Source organism: Trichogramma pretiosum, unplaced genomic scaffold (assembly GCF_000599845.2).
Source record: "Trichogramma pretiosum strain Unisexual culture from Peru unplaced genomic scaffold, Tpre_2.0 scaffold14, whole genome shotgun sequence".
Classification (NCBI taxonomy): Eukaryota; Metazoa; Arthropoda; class Insecta; order Hymenoptera; family Trichogrammatidae; genus Trichogramma; species Trichogramma pretiosum.
Window position 1 is genome coordinate 251,904 of NW_019641706.1, and position 15,472 is coordinate 267,375.

General features: G+C 40.8%; 1 protein-coding gene across 1 annotated transcript in view; it reads left to right on the plus strand.

Moving 5' to 3' along the window:
• The first annotated feature begins 2,944 nt into the window (after positions 1–2,944).
• The window catches only part of LOC106657108 (RING finger protein 17-like), a 155,086-nt gene continuing 142,558 nt past the window's right edge, over positions 2,945–15,472 (plus strand). The window contains exons 1-5 of the mRNA XM_014378417.2: positions 2,945–3,830; positions 4,186–4,437; positions 4,541–4,623; positions 4,694–4,891; positions 4,962–5,042. Coding sequence (XP_014233903.1) covers positions 3,581–3,830; positions 4,186–4,437; positions 4,541–4,623; positions 4,694–4,891; positions 4,962–5,042 — 864 coding nt within the window. The 5' untranslated portion in view covers positions 2,945–3,580. The remainder of the gene's footprint in view (positions 3,831–4,185; positions 4,438–4,540; positions 4,624–4,693; positions 4,892–4,961; positions 5,043–15,472) is intronic.

Genomic DNA, 15,472 nt, shown 5'->3' on the forward strand with positions numbered 1-15,472 from the left:
ATAAGGCTCGTATGCATTTATAAAAAATGTGTGTGTGTGTGTGTGGATATAGTACACAAGGCACACAGCCAAGCGCGCACGTATCTGCAACGAATCAGGATGTGCAAGTACGCGCGCATTTTATGATTCGCCGTTAGGTAATCTGTCGAGGCCGCCTCGGCTTGTGAGCGCGCGAGCCGATATAATACATGTACGCGGATACGGAGCTAAGAGTGCATGTGCACGGCAGTGATAGAGAGAGAGAGACTTCCAAGATGATGATTGTGCATAGCCGAGTGCTCGAGAAAACAGACTCGGTGCTGCTATCTGAAGGTGGAATTATGCAGCGTTGCAGATCGGTATGGATCTTGAATCGAGGCGACCGACGTTCGAGACAATTTTGCGAAGACCTGGACGTAATGTTTTTGAACGACAGCTATAGTAAAAGAAAACTTATGAACGAGGACGGTGAATTATCAAGCTTGAGAAATCACGAAGATGATGGAAAGTACCAACGAAAAGTACAACGACTTATCGATCGAAACAGTCATCTGATTTTCCACGTGATATAGCTACAAGCCGAATGAGCGCGACCACCAGCAAATATGCACGCGTGAAGTTCGTTTAGCCGGAGCTGCAGGGGTTATCGTAGGTATATACAACGATATATACATTTGCGACTGATCATTTTCAGAGAGCAAAAATGAAATATGAAAAGTAAAAGAAGGTTCATTTCCGTTTAATAAATTGCCGGAGCTTCGTCCAAAACACACGGTACGCTACATTATCAAATTACAGCTCGGAGCAAACATTTATAAAAAAAAAAGAAGGGAATAAAGAGAAGGAAGTAAAAAATATAACGTTGTAGCAAACGTCGATGTAGCGTATAGTCGCAAAACGGGTCGTTTTTAGTACTACGAACCTTGGCTCTTTTTCCCTTTTGTAAATATACAATATACATCTTTATTCTTCTTTTTCACTCTTTACGCGCGTACCACACACCTCGTCGTCGTCGTCGTCATCGGCGCACGTAGCCCAGCTTCTCTCCCTCTCAGGCTCTTGCCCGGAATATGATGAAGAGAGAGAGCGAGTTTCAAGATACTTCGTGAATATTAAAATTCCCTTAAAAAGGTGAAGGCACGAGGATAGAGAGAGAGAGAGAGAGAATAAGGTGGGTGCCGGGCGGTGCGCACACACCACCGTAGCCGTCGAGGAGAGCTCTAGCTGCCGGCTTAGATATTAAATACGGATCCCACGGAATCTTGTTTATCACAGCGACACGATCTTTTTTTCGCGCGCAAGCAAGCAAAGGATGAAAAATGACGCGCGAGTCTCTTCTATATGTGTGTGTGTGCTTGCGCCGAGGCCGCTTTTAGGATATGCCGCGCTTCGGAAGAGGAGAGCTTCAGAAACATTGCCGAGGCACAGAGAGCGAGTTGGGCTCGAGAGTGTATAGAATTTTTGGTGTGAAATTCCTCCAAGCGCTATTTTCCATCCAACACCTGCGGCTCCTTTTTCTATTATATACATGTGTCTAAACACAAAAATTTCGAGATAAGAATTTTCCGTAGTTTTTATCCTTTTTTTTTTACCTGGGACTACGCACGAGACGAAAATGCGTAAATACGCGCGCAAGACGCGACGCGGAGTTTTCATCAAGGATGCAATGAAGTGAGATTTTATCGAGTCATCGTGTATAGCGGGGACGTGATACATTTTCATTATTAAGAGAAAAGAATGTGACCTAATGCGATTGCTGTTCAGCAAAAAATAAATAAATTAGATTACAACATTTTGATTCGTCGCGATAAGAAAAAAACGTCTCATTATATTCGCATAATATCACAAAACATCCCTTCTTGCATGCACGATGATTCAGCGCAAAGCCAACTTGAATTTTCCCCGATACACGCTCAGTACGGGCTTGAAAATTTTTTCTAGTAAATTAATTAACACGATACACGTACAAGTGCACGGGGCAAAGCGCTGCTATAGAAGCTCGAAGCTTGCAGCCGCGACTCAACGGCATCGCGCACAGCACACGAGGTTGCTGCCTCTCTATCTCGCGACTCGAACTGTTTTTTCTCAAGCGTATATAGCATCATTCGTACATTACAAAAAGGTTATCAAGTATCCTTTGATACATCGCACGCTGTATTATGTACGTAGAGGAGCGTAGTTTAGAATACACAAGCCCCCCGCGCGCGTACGCAAATGGACGAACTTCGAGGCTAAAACCATTGAACGAAAAGAGGATCCGCAGCAGCGGCAGGAGCTCTTTACGCGTATTATTAATAGTATTTATAAATACGCCAAGGCATAATATGCACGAATGTTATAGACTGCTGCTGCAGCTCCGACGCGTCTTCTAGGTAGGTAATATACCTAAGGCTTCGAATGCAGCGAGCAAAGCCCGCGTTAATTTGCTCTACTCTCTCGGTGCTGCTGCTCTAAACGCTTGATGTTCTGCTGCATCGAAAACTATACACTGCTAACTGCTGCTTAATACGTTGCTGTTTACCCGCATCTCGCGAGATAAAATTTATAGAGACGTGTTGTTGTTTGCTCGGCATCAACGCCGCCCATCATCGCATCGACTCTCGCAGCTCAACTGCAGCGCAAGAAAAACAACTTTTGCTTCTTTATAAGCAGTGGCAGCGGCAACTCGACTTCGATAACGTCTGTCTAACGTATATTCGAATGTCGAAGAAAAAGGACCTATTTCTATAATAATAATCCATTAAAACTTGACTCACCTTGCCGACGTATCTGCGTGTGTTTTATTTCTTCGATAGGGTCGTTCGAATCGAACAGCATTATACCGTTATAATTCGACACTTTACGAGACACATCGAGAGAGTTAATCTGCAGAGTTTTGTTTACATTCCTTTGTCTCGGTCACTTGGGCAGTGGGTTATAAAATACACACTCGCGCGCAGTACAGTCTGAAGTCTCGTGGCGCGCGACGTTGCGTTACGCGTGCAAATTCACACCGCTTCGAGCGTTCGAAGCCCTGCGATTGGACGTCTCGAATCATAAAATTTAAAAAGTCGAACGTCTCGCTCGCTCGTACACCAACGCAGCACACGAGTACGATAGACGACACTCAGTGTTGGACCAACGAGTCATCTGCACGTCCATCTAGGTATCACGCATTCGCACTTGAGCAGCTCAACCGTACTCAGCAGCAGCCGTGAGTTCGGCAAATTTGTTTTTTACTTGGACATTGGCGCTGTTTTGTGTGTGTGCGCGCGCGTTCGTCTATGTGTGTCTGTCCATCTATGCTTCCGAGCACTACATGCGTTGTGTTCCTTCGTTGCCGGTCCTTGCCTGCACTTCGTCTCTTACACAGCAGCAGCAGTGAGTGAACCTCGAGACGTGGGCATTTCGCTCTTTTTCATTCGGTGCAAGATACAGTCGAAAACTTTCAACGTTCCCGTAATCGTGTAGTGAGGTTTTATCCGTAGTTTTCTTCAATCGTTTTTCTTTAATCGCGAGTGTTTTCAGTGCAGTAGTGTATATATCATTCCGAACAAAAGCTTTCGCGCGTACAGTAGTCGGTGCGACAAAAAAACCACCTTGTGTGTTCTGTTCCGTCGTCATGTTGCGGCATTGCAGCAGCACGAGCAGCAACGAGGTGCCCTTCGGCCAGATGAGCAACGCAACGGCCACCTCGACCATGTTCAAACATCAAAAACCGCAGCACAAGCATAAATCCAAGCATCTGAATCATCTGCAGTACCATTCGACGAGCCATCCGATAAAATATGCCGCCACCATACCGAGCGTCAGGCCCAAGGATTTGACCTGCACAGTTTGCAATTACAAGTTTCACTTGATCACTGGAAAAGGTAGTAGAGCGTTCGATTTTTCGTTTGAAACTCGTCGTTTCTTTGTTTTCGAACACTGATTAAAGAAAGCCAAAGATTCCTAAAGTTCGCGTTCTTTTTGAGTTTCTCTATGCTCGTTGCATGTACATGTGTAAATTAAAAAAACAATCGATAAGCGAGCTATCTGTAATTCGAATGATCGTTGCAAACGTTACTAGCCGCGTTCGATCGAATCATTTGAATTTGCATTTAGCGGATTCTCTGCTTTCGTTCGAAAAATCATGTCTTCGAACGTCATCAACTGTGCATTGGATTTGGTTTTTAGATTTCCTAAGATACCCTTATAACGTCATCTCCTTTTTATTTTATGTTTCAGATTTGAAATTACAATCCGCACCACTGCTATTGCCTTGCAGTCACGCAATATGTATAAAATGTGGAAATTCTAAAACCCCAATAATGTGCCTTTCGTGTAACATCAACTATGATCCAGCAGCCATTAAAAAATTGCCTTACAATGTGCACATGATTGGATTATTGAATGTTGTTAAAGCAGCCCCACTCTTAAATTACGAAGAGCCAGATGTATCTTTTTCAAGACCATTACCAACTGTGAATATTCAAGATGGTTTGTATATTTATTCCTTATATTCATTTCATGAAGTTAATGGATTATTAAATGATAAAAATTTGTCACCGAATAAATTAATTATTACAAATGATTTTTACAGGATGTTGTCATGAATGCGGAATGCCAGCTAAAAAAAATTGCATTTCTTGTGATAAAAATTATTGTCGCAACTGTGCTGCAAAGGTTTGTATTTTGAAAATTTTTATTGTTTTCCAACTCAAATTGTTGATATTAATTTTTCTTTGCATTTCAGTTACATCGCGTTGCTTTGCAGAATCATACTATAGTCAATTTAAATAAAAATTTCATTGAGTTGATCGATAACCTATATTGCCCTTGTTCAGATGAAAAAAAAGCAAAGTATCATTGTAAAAAATGTGACAAAAATGTATGCTCTGACTGCGGACTAGATTTTCATAAGGATTGTGAACTTATATCCATTTCAAAGAAGGTAATGATAATGTATTTCTTATATGTACAGCAAATGAGTAGAGCATACTAATTTGATATTTTTCTCAAAGAATGAAGAATTATTGCCTGACTATCAGGACGCCTTTGATAGTATGCAGGACACCAAACAAAGAGTTCATCTAGCTTTAAAGGTATGTGGTCTTATAAAAATTTTTTAAATTTCATGTGTTGACATCTTTTATTGATAAGTTAATAAATATTTATAAACAATTTTATAAATACTTTGAAGTTGAATATTTTTTTCTTAAAAAAAAATTATAATGACTTTTTTTTACACATTACTTCATTTGAATGTATGCATATTGGTAAAAATATTTTCATAAAAAAAAGTATCGCTAGATGAATAAACGTGTTATTCACATCTCTCAATGTTATAAATTTTTATTAAAGTCTAAACTCTACAGTTCTTTACGACAGAATTAGTTTTAGAATTGGGCATAAAAAAGTTACTTAGTAATCAATTCTAAAAATAAAATGACTAGAGGTCTAGTGAAAATGCGTTCTGTTGCATTCAATCTTAAGCTCGTGAATTGCATCCAATCTCTTTCATTCAAGCTTATTAACATCTATTACACTTTTACGCATGTAAATGGCAAAATTTTCAATTATAAGTTACGAAGGTATTTTCAAATCATTAATTTAAAAATTAATGATATATCTTAACTGATATAAATTAGTTGCATACTAATTGCAATAAATTTTCAAACTGTTATAATGAGATTCAGCTGGAAAAGGAAATTACTTATCAAGCTACAGAAATTATTTTTTTGAATCTTCAATCGACTGTAAGGTATTGACAAAATTTTTATCTTTATCTTCTTCTTGAGCTTTTTGTTTTTTTTCTTTCATCTTTTCTTCCATTTCTTTGAATTTTAGTTCGAGATACTTATCAACCTCTGGTCCCATAAAATCTTCAGGAAATTTAGGCATTATTGGTAGAATGTACTTGTAAAGTCTTTCGTTCAATACATAGAGCTGCATCGTTGATTCGCATTTGACATTGAACCACCAATCGCATGTCAATGCAACTTGACTAAATATTGTGCCATTTGGGCACAAAAACGACGATTTTCCTCCATTCAAATCACAGTAGTGCCAAACCTGAAACGTTTCAAAAAGTATTTCGAATAATTTCCATACCTTCATTACGTTATTACATAAACATTGTTTACCTGGCAGCCAGTATCCGGATCGCCAAAGAATCCTTTGTACCTTTGCTTCTTGCAACTGAAGTCGGTTTCTGGGATTTCCGTATAAGCTGGATAGTCAACATGTGGCTTCCCTCTAGTAGCTCCGTACTTGAGTAGTGGCGGAATGTTTTGAACTTGTATAGGTAAATTATATTGTGGCCTTTCCGCGCTGATTGGTATCGTATATTTCTCGTCCTCTAGTATTTCGTCATTAGCCTTGGGAACCTCGTAATTATTTCTCGTTGTTTCCGTTCGGATAGGAGAAATTACGCGTTCCTTATCTGATTAAAGAATTAAAAAAGGCATTTATAATTTCGTTAATCAGCAAATTACTTGACATTATAAAAAGTCGAAATGTACCTGCGGAATAAGTAACACCCTCGTCTATGTCCTGAACGACTGGCACGTAATACTCGACTATATCCTTGCTCTCCGTACTGGGAGTTTCAGTTGTTGGCACTACAGCGGGCGGCGTCGCCTGCGCCACGGCGGTGGTCTGATTTTTTATTATCTGCGCCAAATACCTATTGACAGGTTTAATCTCGACCACTTGCTCCGCTTTTTCTTGGGGTGGTAATTGTACGGCGCTGGCGGCCAGCGTAACGTAACGATTGGCCGGCTTAATCTCGACCACTTGCTCGCTGTTGCTGCGCTGCGGCGCCGCCGCCGCCACCACCACCGCTGCCATCGGAGATTTAATCTCGGCAAAGTAGGGTCTTACAGCGGGCGACGACGACGACGACGGTTGCTCGCCTCGCGACGGCAGCAGAATCGGAACTTTATGTTGGCTTATGTAACGATTCGCTACTGCTGGAGAGTGCTGGTGGTGATGGTGGTAGTGGCGGTGCGGCGATTCCATCAGTAGTTCGTTGTGAGGTGTCACGGCGGAAAACTGAGTTGCCTGGTAGTTGGATTCGGTTATAACTTGAGGTTTTGCGTGCGCGCTACTTCTGTATTTGTCATGCACGACGGCGGCGTGAGCTAAAAAGTTTCAATTTCAAACGCATATAATACTTGGACAGTTGTTGACAAAGTCAACACAGAGAACGAGAGAAAAACTACGTATAGACTAACCTGGTTGATATCGATCTCTCTTGCCCGCGTCGAGTATCCGTAAAATTTCCACGAGTGTTTTTATATTGCCGTCGACATTGTCTTTAGTCAATACTTCGGGCAATCGACTAGTCAATCTCAGCCCTTTGAGCACTTGATTTATGTCGAGTCTTACTAGAGCTGGCTGCTGCTGTAGCTGTAGCTGTTGTTGTGGCCTAAGCACCGGTGCCGGATAACGTTGCAACAATGGGGGTGCCTGAGGCAACGGCAGAGGCAGTCGCGATTTAAGCGTCTCTACTGCTGCGGGTGGCGGCGGCGGCGGCGCAGGACTCGACGAAACGTAACGCACCGACTCGAAGTTTTCCACCGGACCGTAATCTTCGTGCAACAGCTTAGCCGGCGCCGCTGATACATGTTGCGGCTTTTGCGAGCTGGTCAAAAAAGCCGCCGGATGAAAAGCTCCAGCCGGCGTTGCCTGGTGATGCTGCTGCTGCTGCTGCTGCTGCACGTAACGAACTTCGACTGGATTTCTGTAAAATTAAAATTTCATTTTCCCGTTAGACCACTGCAGCTGCTTCGTGCGAGGGTAAAAAACGCGTTACGGAGCAAAAAAACTCACGCGGATACGGGTGGTCTGGGTGTCGGTGCCGCTACCTCATACCCATTGTAAATCTGTGGCAGCGGGGATTGTTGTTGCTTCTTCGCGAGGCTACTATACCTCAGGGGCAGGAAAAAATCCGACTGCTGCTGGGGCGCAGGTCGCACCTCTCTCGGGTCGTACTGCACCGAAGGCACAAAGCCGCTCTCTTTGTATCTGCTACCGCCGCCCTTGTTGACTATTTGAACGGATTGACTGTGTACCGCCGCAGTCGCAAATTGATGTTGTTGTTGCTGTTGCTGTTTCAATGGCTGACGAGGTCTAGCGGCTACCGCCACTGGACTTCCGTCGATAGCCGACGACTGCTGCTGTTGCTGCTGCTGACCATTGATGTAATTGTTGAGCATGTAGTAAGTCATGTAGGGTATCAATCGGCGATATCGCTCGTGCGCGAGCTCGAGCGCCTCGGGTGAAAGTGCCGACGCGTCGACGTCGACGTCGCTTTGTTGATTGATGGTTTCATTGCTTGCTGCCTCTGCAATGCTGCTTGTTGCTGTTGCTGCTACTACCAGTTTGACGCTGCTCGCTGGTTGACGCCACACGACATCTGCAATACACAAAACGTGACGTACGCGTGTCAGTTTTATTTTTGTTTGCGAATTGTTGAAGAGTTATTGAAAAATTGAAACTGACGCTTTTTGAGTAACATAGACCAAATTTCATCAAATTGTAAGGTTTTAAATAGAAAGATAGTTTATATGTTTTTTTTTAATGTAAAGGTCGAAAATATAGCGGGGGCGTAAAGTAAAGTTTCTCTTTGACGCGGTCGTACATTACACAAAGTGTTTATAGAGTTTCCTTCAGCTTCTTTTCTTTTCTTTCTTTTTTTTTTTTTTTTTTTGGCAAACCAAAGTTTCCCATCGATTGGCCGGTATACGTACGTCGAACATTATTCAATGAATTTCGCTTCTATATACAGGACAAAGTCACGGGGGGTGGGATGGTATTTTTTGTCGAAATCGCATAGTTTTCCGGAGTCGATGGCTTTTTATGAAAAACAAGCTTTTGCTATAGAGCTATTGCTTTTTTTTCGCACGATTACAGAACTTGTTTCTAACTTAACTCTGCACGGCGCGTCTGTGCACTTTTGAAAGTTTTTCATACTATTTGGGATAGCTCGTGCAAGTATGCGTTTTTAAATATCGAGTCTATATCGTGAAATCACGAGCGATTTACGCGTTTGCGATAATTTACAATTAGGTAACTTGTTTCGTGAGATTTTATAAAAAAAAATGAAGAAAATAAAAGGAAAAATATCGTGCTACTTGCACGAGTTATATCCTTTTGGCAAATGTCCAGCAAATTACGATAGCCTCTCGTCGATACATTGAGTAAATATCCCACTTACACTCTACCGTCTTTGAATTTTACCCACGTTTATTTGCTCAAGCTCAAAAGTTGATTTTTTTTGTCAACAAACCTAATTGCAGCCATGTAATACTAATTTTCAATCATGCGATTAAAGGTTGATTTTTACAACCATTACCGGATGCGCGGCATTTCCAAGTACGTGGAAATTACCGTAAAAGCATTCTTGCCATCGTTGGCCACACAGGCGTGAATTGTTCATTCGTATCGGTCGTAAACTCGAAATAAACGAGCACTACAACGCAGCATTCAACGACTTTTTCCGCATGTCTTTTCGCGCGTGTAGTAAGCTTACAACAAATGTGCCGCACGGGTTACAGCCGCCGCAATGCATATAGAAGGACGCGTTTCGGTGTGAATTTTGGATGCGAAGAAGCAGCAGCAGCAGCAGCAGCAGCCATAATACGACCCTCGAGCAGCTCGTTCGGAGGCTCGGGCCATAATAGCGCGCACTCGTAACGTTGGCGTAAACTCGTCGCTTCGCTATCTACTCGTTTCTGGGGCGCTTGAGCGCGCGCTTGGTTATACACCTATATACGTATACGGCGTACGTACTGGCGCGATGTCAAAGGGATGTTTCGCGCTCGTGTGTGTGCTGCCTGCGTATGTGTATACAGATCGCAGCAAAGCGAAAATTCATTTCAATTCGCTTGTAGCGTAGCGCCGACCAGAACGAAATAAGCGGCCTTATTAATATCCCCCCACCCGCATTTTCATCGCGTATGCTAGTTCTCATTACCTTTTTATCCTGCTTCTCTTAAATACGTTTCACTTTCTTTCTCTTTCTCTCTCTGTCTGCGTGTACTGGGTAACCTGATTGAAAATTGCCGTGCTATGCAGGTCGGTCGTTTAGCCCGATCGTCTTCGTTGTTGTGCCGTGTGTTGTCGCGAAAAGCGTAATTTTTATTTTTTTGCTCTCTTTCCCTCTCCCTCATGCAATATGTATAATGCGTGTCAAAGAACTCGCTATATAGCCGGCCTCGTGTGCGCCTTCGTATATATAATAAAATGAGATGTGTTATGCGCGTGGTTGGTTTTCAGCAATATTTTCGTAGTTTTTGTACACTCGCCTTTACGTCGGCGTGTGCGCGGCTCTCTGTATCCGTACATGCCCCAAAATCGCTTAAACTTGGTAAATTATGTATATAAGACTACAAACGCACGTCATTTTGCCGGGGCTGTTTTACGCGCGCGCCTCTCGCTCTCTCTCTCTGCGATTACGCGTTTTGGTGGTGTACGGCGTATAGCACATACCTGCGCGCCCGCACAAGTATGTGTAAAAGCAGAAATGCTTTTATGATTACAATTTGCTACGCTTTCATGTAGATTCGAGAGAATCACGAGACTTGAATATGATTTGTATGTGTCCCCGTAAATAAGTTTAACGAAGATGTTTTGCTACGGCAAACCTCTCTAAAATACTTTTTTTTATCAGGGATAATGAAGGTATTTTTAATCAACTTATGGAAGATCGAAAATTACTTATGTTCAAGGTACAGCTCTTTTTATTTAAACCAAAATACCAAAAAGCAGTTTGTTGAAAAACCGTCAATAGGTAAAGCTTTATATTTATTCTAAATTTTTATCATAACGAAAAGTTTCGATATTTTTTATAAATACGAATACAACTAAAAGTATGCCGAATAATGAACACGAGGGTTGCTTCACAATTTTGTTACATGAATGTTCAAAAAGTATGTTAACAATGATTTATAGCAATTCCTGCTCTTTTATTCTTTCAAAGATTCGGCTTTCAAAGTTCCCTTAAAAGCCTTTACCAGTTCTGCTTTTGAAGCATAAACAATCCTGACGTATAAATCATTGTTATTCCACAGATCGGTTAGTACTCCATATGGAACGTTCACCGCGCATATCTGTCGCTTTTTTTAACACGCCCTTGAAGTCGATCAATTTCACAACCACTCGACGCACGGATGCACATCAAACGGAAAAAAACATTTTTACATCGTGGCGTGTAAAGAGAATATCACAGATCGGGTAGTGCGAAGGTGGAAAAGGATGAAAGCTATTGACGACGCATTTTTTGTTTTCATAGATATTCCACCCTTTCCGATACATTGCTCGAATGCAACATTGCAGAAGCGAATGATTTTGTTTGTTTGAAAATAGCCTCGTATATGGCTTGAGCTTCATTGTTTTGTAAGGTTTAAAAAGTTTATTGACAATGTTCACTTTCACTGTGGACTTTGCAGCATTTTTAACAAGTATTTTATCGTTGAGAATTTATTGTATTTTTGGAATTGCAGAAATATAATTCTTGTATTAACCGATTAAATATAAAAGAAAGGTTGGATAGGAAATGAAAGAACTGAAAAAAAATGACTTGAGAACGCTGTGTAACATTGACTCCTATCTTTTTGAATATTTCCTATAAAATAGAAATAAATCTTGGAACGCGTGGATAGGAATTTCACACTTCAACTCGACTACTTCATGATTATTTATTGAAAATGAAGTTCTTCTTGTATCTTGTTTTTAATGGATTAGTTAAAACGAAAGCATACCAATTTAAATTCATTATGTATTGTCTATTATTGAGAGGAAATGGTAATAGATCTTGACAAAAACTATTACTTTGTGAATTAAATTTTTCTATTTTTACCTTTTCGCCGAGCCTCTAATACCATGAAATTCATGCACTTACTGCTCGAAATACGCCGACTAAGTGTCATTTGAATACGTTTATGTGAATACACGTTATGCCGACGTCGTTACGTTATATCATACATCTATACAATTCAATCTTAAATAAAAAAACATTCCTTTGAGGCGACTAGTATTCTCTGCTGAATTTTGCCTCTATACATTTCAGCGCTATTTTCGCTATTTTGACGGGTTTTAGTGCGTTTCGTATATTTGTGCAGCGTGACATTCTAGCGCTTTTACCACGTATTTTGGGTGCACACGAACTGTCATTTAATCTGCGTGCGCCGCAGCGAGGCCGCCGCCGCGATCACGTAACTCAGAAAAACGTTAATTATCTCTCGGATTCATTAATAACATGCGATAACGATCGATTTCGAGCTCGAGTGCCATTTCTTTTTTTGTCTACTCCTACATTAGCGATTATGATCATTTACATATACTTATTTTTCTACCGAGAATACAGATCAAAACGAATGCAGGCAAGCGTGGCCCGATTAAAATGTAATTGCTCTCATCTCTCTGTATCAGGGCGTAATCCACCGAGTTTTGTACGTTCTCGCGCGTGCACCCGCGCTGCAGGCGCACAAATGCATTAATATGCGTGCATAAAGTCATGTGCCCAGCGTGTATCCGTGCGCGCGCGCCGAAAACTTTGTGCGTTGTATATAAAACGATGCAATGTTTTCTCTTTTCAATATTCCGCGTCATTGGTCCGAGTTTAATGCGATTCATGCAAAATACTGCCGCGGGGACTATAAATATTAAATGTCGAGCCGAGTCTTGCGCTTTTGCCGCATTAAGAACACAACAATGTGCGATGGAAAGTATTATAGATGCGTCCATTATGGGCTTTTTTTGCGTTGCTTCTTTGCCGCGCATTGTCGTCGCCCATATGCGTGCATATGCGCCTGTATGTTGCGTTGTGTGCCACGCATGAACGAACGATATTTACTTTCGTTTGGGTATTGATGACCATAAGACGCAGACACCTGTAAAACAAGCAACCGAGAGCTTTTACTTCGGCGAATGTTGCACCGCAGCTTTACTTGTGGATTCGCAAAAATCAAAGAGTACACGCATCGATGTAGCAACCTGCTTATAAGTAGCTTATGTAATTGTGTGAATTTTATTTTTGAATTAACGCTTCTCATTAAATCCACAATTGTTAATTTTATGATATCATAACAAGCCGCAGCTGTATTTGTGCTCTAATAAGTTGGAAAAATTCAAAACAAGGCTTATACATCGAGTAAATGACCGCGGTTTTCCTTTTGCAGTTGAGCTTATTCATGGCCGTAAACTCGAAAAAAAAAAATCTTTATGTAAACGATAAATCGAGAACAATGGACTTAACATTGTCGAAACGCGCGCAACCACGCAACTCTTGTGCATGGCATTGTAACAACTGTGCGACAACATTCATGAATTGTGAAGTACCGAGTCACTTGAAGTAAGGGTTTTACTTATAGTAGAGATCGGTACATTTTAAGCCATGCATACCATGTATTTATGGGCGTATTGTTTTGTTATGATTAGTCATATTAGCGCAGCATACGTTAGATTCTATTTTCGACGACCGCAATGACTTTCTTGAACGAAGATTTTTATAAACTTAAGGGGAGCCATACACAAATTCACTCCTTTTTGTCATTTATGTGATATAAACCACAGTTTAATGTCAATTTACATTTTCAACATAAAATTGACATCTTTGAGCCCTAAAAAATGTGAAAAAATTTGCAGAATAGTCCTTCGCACCTTAAATAGCTTATTTTTGCTATTTTAGCCTTTCGGCACTGTGCGCAAGGTTCAGATCAGAGTTATTCAAGTGGGAGTCCCTGATAGGTATCAAAGTCTTCAGAAAAGTATCCTTTATGGGCTGAGTTTTGTGGAATTTTGTCAATTTTATGTTGAAAATGTATATTGATATTAAACTGTGGTTTATATCACAAAAATGACAACGAGGAGTGAATTGGTGTATGACTCCCCTTAATGAAAGTCAAAAAAGTTAAAGTTAAGAATTTACATAAGGAAATCCAACTGAAAATACAAACTCTGAAAATTTCTTGTTTGTTTTCAACTTTTACGCTGTTTATGTTTGATTCTATAAAATATTTAATAGAAAAATTAAATTCTGAAAGTTTAATTTTTTTTTCAAAGTTTGTCGCTTTCTTATCTAATATTTTCTCGCGTTGTAACCGTACGTATTGAATCAACCTGTGAAAAATTTTGTTCTCTGAGGAGAACTATGTAAACTTTGTCTGCTCAAACACGACCGATTGCTCACTTCAACTTTTTTTTCTTAAAAATGAAAAGGTTGATGCTTGTTAAATTTCATGACTAATTTCTATTGAATTAAAAACCTAAAATTACTTTTATACTTATTCTTAGGTTTCATTAATTTTCATTTCAATCTGATATCAAAACATTGTCAAACCAAACAAAGATACAAATGACGCATTGATAAAAAATTGAAACAAAACAGATAGGAACAAATGATAAAAACATAAGGTTTCCTTCTCACTCCCTGTGCCTGTGCGAATATCTGGTAAATCCTGATTGACACGCTTGTAGTCGAATAACTTAAACAAATCAAAATCGAACAGCTAAATCGACAGACATATGGACCAAAGCGAATGCTCAAAGAGAGCGAGAGGGAATATGGACCATGTACATACAGAGAGAGAGTGTGCAACTCACACACTCTGCACGTAGAGAAACAGACAAGTATACCCCCGGTGTATAACTGTTCGTTCGGGCGCGTGCACGCACCGTAAACGTAAAAAATCCACAGTTACGTACGCTACAGAGGATATATGCAGAGAGCGAAAGAGAAGGAGTGAGAGAGAGAGAGAGAGAGAGAGAGAGAGAAAGCTGTCAAACCAAACGAAGAATCTATAACCAAGTATGCTGCGCTGCTGCTGCCTGCTACCTTTTCTCTGCTGCCAGTTGAAAAACGCCAATCGCACATGCACAAGCTACAAGCACACGGACCATCCATATAGCCCGAGATATTTTGTGAACATGGAAAATTGCATTTAGATCCAGGGGTAGAGCAACTTCTCTCTACCTACCTACCTGCTGCTGCTGTTGCTGCTGCTACGTCACTTGGGGCTATATTCGTTTTTGGAAAAATCACCGAAACATTGCGCGCAGCAAGAGAGAGAGAGAGAGAGAGAGAGAGAGAGAGAGAGAGAGAGAGAGAGAGAGAAAGAGGGACGAGAGCCGGAGTGCACGGGGTGTACAACCGCCCACACGTGCACACACACACTCACACACACGGTTCATATGTCTGCAGGATATGTACGGGAGAGACTATGATTCGAAGCGGGCATAACGAACGAGGATACACTGTACACATGATAAACACAATACAAATGAAAAGAATTTGATTTGTTGAAAGAGAATAAATTCTTGTAGTGATATACGCACACACGCGTGTAGAAAGAAAACGCCATGTATACGTTTCGTAGAATCTAAGTCAATTTAGATACTTTAGATAAACATACTTGGAAAGGTAAATTTGACTTGCTCTGGAATCAGTAATTATGAAAATAGTAAAAGTATAGGATATACAGCAAAATTGAAAATTCAGTCAGTACACAGAGAAAAATACCTAAAAATC